Genomic DNA, 5,882 nt, shown 5'->3' with positions numbered 1-5,882 from the left:
AAAAAACGAATTCTTACATTTAATTTGCATAGCATTAAGTTAATATTACATTTATAAAATCATCAAGAATATCGATTTGAATGCGAAACATTGGAAAATGACAGTTGACAGATAACAGATGATTGCTTTACTTCATGTTGACATTGTTCGGATACTTGTGCTTTTCCAAAAAACGAAACGTCAGATTGTCAAATCAAACAAGAGTTTTCTTTATAAATTAATTCGAAGTCATTTAAAATTATATGTTTTCTTGTTTAATTTTTATTAACATTATGTATTTCAAAAATAAAATCAAGAAAAAAAAATATTTAAAGAATTGTCAACCAACAATAATGACAAATGTCAAATGTCACTATTTTACTCATTTTTTTTTTTCATTTCAAAACATCAAAAACAAAGGATAGGTTATATTTCATCATCTTCATAAATATATTATTTATTTCATTAATTGATGAATGAAAATTAAGACTAACAATAAAATGCCTCCATCAGAAGGTCCGGCTAAGGAACTCGATGAGAAATGCGAGGAACTTATTGTTAAATATGTCTCGGACATTAGAAGTGGGTAAGTCGTGGCATTCTTGTAGTTTTAAATAGAAAAACTCGTGATAAATTAATCCATAAATGTTAACATACTTATATGTATAATGTTTATATTATTTTCAGAAAGTTAGAGGGATCTTTAAATATAGCAATGGCTACAGTTTCACTCTTGGAGCAGATTATAAGTGAATCCCAGAACCCTACTGCCTTGTAAGTATTGTTCACATATACTTTTATATTTTGGTACCATCATTATATCACACATCATAACAATGGTGGAGCCCGCAATAATACCTTCTACATGAATAAGCCGACACTACCGGTGTAATACCAAGACTTCACAGAAGACAGGCATAAATTCGGAAATTTACTATATCTTTCCATCACTTTCAGCCTTTCACACTATTTTTATAAACCACTAGCACTAGCTGTCACAACTCCCTCCATGAAGGATAAACAAAACTAAATAAGTAGTCTCTGAGTAGAGTAGAAGTAGTTCTGTGCATCCATTCTGGAGATACCTACAAACAAACATTCCTCCATCCATCCAAGTATTCATATTTATGATGTTAGTAAGATTTGTATGTCACTCTAAATCTAATAACTACAGAACAGATAAATGGATCTGATAACATGTGAAAAAGGTAAATAAAAAGTAAATAGATTACTAGAATAATAATACATAGGCTAACTTAGGTTTTTATTTTATTTACCTAACAGATAAAAGTCACCTTTAGTAGAGAAGTTTACATAATAGAAGATTGTATCTATTATGTATCTATGTATCTATTTATCTGTTTTAATTATGTATCTATCTATTTTAATTATAACATTATATTTGTGAGATAAATAAATAAAAAATATATAAAACAGCAACAATATTGATATTTTCAGTGAGCTATGCAGCACAATCCGCGCAGTGGGGCGTCAGATTGTACGCGCGCTGCCGCAAGAGCTGGCCGCAACTAACATGGTGCGTCGTGTGCTGCGCGCCATACGCGACGAACAACCGTCTAACGCTAATCAGGTATGTTAAAATTCATAGTAACTTCAAGGAATTGGGAATAATGGAATTGTGGAAGCAATTCCGTGTGTAATCAGATGCCTGTGGTAGGGTTTTGTATTGAAAGGATGGGAAGGGGAAGTGGATTTAACACAGGAGGGGACACATAGAAAGAGGACATATCCTCTTTCTGTGTGACACCTCCTCTGTCGATTTAAGGTAGGCAATGCATCTGTAATTGCGGATATTTATGGGCAGCACGCACAGAGTGGAGAACCACCCTTCGTGAGATGGTCAAGAGGAGAGGTCATGACCCTCACGAGTGAGGAAACAATGTGCAGAGAAAAAGATGGGCAGTGGTCGTTTTGCTGTCTAGGCACACTCAGGAGACCGTTTGCTTGTTTGCCACCTTATCATATGTAAAAAAAATCTGTGCCAAGTATCATTTAGATCTGTTGAGCCGTTCTGTAGATACTTTTTAACATCCATCTAACTCACATTTATAATATTAATTAAATAATTAAATAGCTCTTAATATAGTTTGATGTACGATATTCAATCCTAAGTAGGGAGCAAATGTAATTCTGAATAGAGTTCAAATATGTTTCTTAGTAATGTGCACCAATACTTGTGTTAGAGTGGTGAAGGAGCGGGCGAGTCCCTGCAGCGGCTGGTGCTGGCGCCGCACTCTCGCGCAGCGCCCGCCGACACCAAGGACCTCATTGAGCCAGTCAGAGATTTCATCGCTGAGGTAAAATACCAGATCTTTAACCCCAATCTCAGTGGGTGGAGTCTACACAATCAGGATTGAGTTTTCAATGAAATACTGTTCAGCTGCGAGGCGAGCTGGACTCGAGCACTCAGTCGGTGTGCGGACAAGCTCGCGAGCATGTGCACGCGGATGAGTTGGTGCTGACGTACGGCGCCAGCAGGCTCGTCGAGCGCTTCCTGCGCGCCGCCGCCCCCCGCAGGTACCGTCTGCTGCTCGCCGAGAGTTCTGATGTTAAACAGGTATTTACCATACGTTTATAGGACGTTTAAATTTTTTTTCACAGTTCAAGGTCTACTTTCTCTTACTACTGCATACCTTTTCGCCTTGTTATACATAACATTGTGTTTTGCGTAGCTATTCATACGATGTTCAGAGCTGATAATATGTTTGAAAACCATTTTGTTTGATAATTACGACTGTTTGAGCGATTTTAATGTTAATAAATGTGGACCATTGTGAATAGAGCCACGCGATGGCTGCGCGGTTGAGCGCGGCGGGGGTCAACGTGACGCTGGTCAGCGCGGCCGCCGTCACCGCGCTCATGTCGCGTGTTAACAAGGTATCACACGCTCATACAATGTATTATATATATATACTTTTATTTGTAATCCTTATTTTTATGTTTTTTTCTTATATAATAAAGTGACATATGAACTAATGGTCACCCATAGATATTTACAATTGCAACTACCCACATTCAATTGACGGAGGAGGGGTAGTGTAGGAAGTGGAATTCTTTCTCTGCGTCCCCTTCTTACGCAAATCCACTTTTCCTTCCCATTCTTTTCTTATAAATGGTTGGGAAGGAAACGTATTAAATGTTGTACTTTAAATCGATCCTTCATACGTATAAGGGCCAATGTACAAATTGACAACTTTACAGGAGACGCTCTCAAAGTTATAAGCAATAAAATAACATTTACACATGTAAATGTGTATTTGTGTTTAGTTCATGTTGTTAACTAAACAAAGAGGTAGCTTTTAATATAAAAAAAGTAAAAATCAATTTGTTACTTTAGCCCTTATACATAGGACATATTGAAATTACACATAAAACTGTTGTTTTTTTTGGTTTAATTATCTTTATCTAGGACTATGAGTATAAATGTGACGTGTATGTTGTCTGTGTGTGGAGGTTGTGTTGGGGGCGCGCGCTGCGCTGGCGGGGGGCGCGGCGCTGGCTCGGGTCGGCGCACACTCAGTCACTCTCGCCGCGCAACACTACAGCGTGCCGGTCACAACTCTCTCTCACTCTCACTCTCACTCTCACACTCTCACTACACTGTCTCTACTCTCGGGGAACTCTGCGGTGCTCCACTTACACCTTACCCCCTTCTTACAGAATCAATAATTACCTAATAAGGTGTAAAAAGTAATCAGTTTTGTACTGACTTTATTCTTTACACATATTTAAAAGCTGCGTCCTATTGGTTATTGTTTCCGCGTCATCTCAATGTTCACGAAATAACTTAATTTCAAAGTGTAATACCGCTTGTTTCCCTGATTGTACAATTCAAGAATTAAATTATTTAAATTATTAAATTATTCGATATTAAATTATAAATCTTGATTACACAATATACCGTCAGTTTACAATATGCCTGGTGACATAATGCACGTGTACAGGTGCTGGCGCTAGCGCCGCTGTACAAGTTGTCTCCGCTGCACGCCTGCGAGCAACATCACTTCAATGTGCCCGACTCCGCGCACTCCGCGCTGCCCTACCAGTAAATACTTTTATACTGAACAGTCACAAACAAACGAATAGCTTTACTTCACTAAAATAGCGCTAAAATTGAGTGCCCTTAGATATAAATGTCTCCTACGTAAATTATCGTGAGCCTCAATTTTACAATGTACCCCCTGGTTTATGTTTTTAAAATTAACGTAATAAATACTAATTTTTGTTTAAATTTGAAATTAAGATTAGAAAGAGGAAAAACTGTTCTATATTTGATGCATTGCAATTATTTGTATTGTTAAATTTTGTCTGTTAAATTTGAATTTTAAACATATCATATTTTACATAGGAGCCGACATTTACAACAAGTTGAAAGGTTACAACCTACTGATCCCATAAATAAAGTCAGATTTTATTTAATGTTCGATTTCTATATGTTATTTTGTCTTCATGTTTGGTCAGTGTGAACCGACGCTAATATAATATGCGCAGGAGCAGTGAGAGTGCAACAGCACGTGTGGTGGCGCCGCGCTACGACTTCATACCACCAAACCACATCACTCTCTTCATCACCAATCTGTGAGTACATCACTGATACTTACATAAACTTTATTATCTCATTTGTAAAACTGTAAGTTTTTATTATGAAAGACTAATAACTATAATAGCATTGTAAAATGTTTGTATGTTTGTTTGTTGACAGCGGAGGGAGTTCCCCGTCGTACATCTACCGCTTGTTGTCTGAACTGTACGACCCCAGCGACTATCAGCTGTAGTACTGCTAGTACTATTATGTAACATCTTGTGTACAGTTTTATTAAATATTACTTTTATAATTATATAATGAATTTTATTTCCTAACCTTAAAACCATTCCCAAAAAAAAAAACTTTGTTTTATATCACTATTATTATAAATGCGAATGTTTAGATGGATGTTTAAATGTATCTCCATAACGGCTCAACGGATCTCGATGAAATTTGACATAAATGTAGAGCATAGTCTGGAAGAACACATAGGCTACGCGGGCGGAGTCGCGGGCGACAGCTAGTCAAAGATGATGACGATATGTTTTAAACAGAGGTTTTAGTTTCGGAAACCAACTGCATCGTACTAATCAAACTAGGATAAGACAGCGGTTTTGCTATCGCGTTTGGTTCTATCAGAATATATATAAAACCTACTTAGACATAGAAAACGACATGCAACTACAAACAGTAGAAAGAATATCTTGAATCATATTTTGAGGTTGACAGAGGGGCGCTAGTGAGCTTTATATTTTAGAATGAGCTATGCCCACCGGTTGAGAAAGCCTTGTGGGTATATATTTCTACTAATTTCAATCTTTTTTTCTCTACCAATAACGGTATAGTTTCCACGGCCTTGTATATTCTGCTCAGTTTAGATTAAATAACTTATTGTATACTGCTTAGTTAGTACTATTAATTAATTTAATAATGTTCAGAACCATCTAGACATAGTTAATGTACAAATATTCGTTGATAAACAATCGCATTACTGCAGCTGTATTGACACCAAACAGAAATATCAACATACTATCTCAATATGTCAGGAGATAAGTTCTTGCTAGTTCCAGTTATGTTATCTGCCCGTTGGTGCTCGAAACCAGCTCTCGAAACGAATTTAGTGAAAGCGATATAACGGTGTTGTTTCACCGCGGGACGGGATCCAAATAAAACGCAAACTATTGCAAACGCGCCAGCCGTCAGCCATACCAATACCAAACAATAAATAACGAATCCGAAACCCCTCGCCCTCGTATAGCTTTGTCTTCCTTTTCCACGCATACCAAAAAGAGACAGATATAGATGACATGAAAATTTCAACTAACTTCACGTTATAAAACATGCGTCATGTTGGCTG

At 37.1% G+C, this 5,882-nt stretch overlaps 1 protein-coding gene across 2 annotated transcripts; it reads left to right on the top strand.

Moving 5' to 3' along the window:
• The first annotated feature begins 387 nt into the window (after positions 1 to 387).
• LOC106720875 (translation initiation factor eIF-2B subunit beta) lies at positions 388 to 4,798 on the top strand. 2 transcript variants are annotated; one of them, XM_045685120.1, is made up of 10 exons: positions 388 to 565; positions 667 to 753; positions 1,438 to 1,570; positions 2,184 to 2,297; positions 2,381 to 2,557; positions 2,782 to 2,877; positions 3,454 to 3,552; positions 3,945 to 4,045; positions 4,492 to 4,578; positions 4,703 to 4,798. In XM_045685120.1, the coding sequence occupies exons 1-10, from the start codon at positions 456 to 458 to the stop codon at positions 4,773 to 4,775; spliced, it is 1,077 nt and encodes a 358-aa protein (XP_045541076.1). In that variant the 5' UTR covers positions 388 to 455; the 3' UTR covers positions 4,776 to 4,798. The 2 variants fall into 2 exon arrangements, with proteins under 2 accessions (XP_045541076.1, XP_045541077.1); XM_045685121.1 differs by lacking the exon at positions 3,454 to 3,552.
• Positions 4,799 to 5,882: the final 1,084 nt, after the last annotated feature.

The sequence above is a fragment of the Papilio machaon genome, chromosome 28 (genome assembly GCF_912999745.1).
Source record: "Papilio machaon chromosome 28, ilPapMach1.1, whole genome shotgun sequence".
In the NCBI taxonomy this organism is placed as follows: domain Eukaryota; kingdom Metazoa; phylum Arthropoda; class Insecta; order Lepidoptera; family Papilionidae; genus Papilio; species Papilio machaon.
This window is presented reverse-complemented; position numbering and strand designations above follow the sequence as displayed.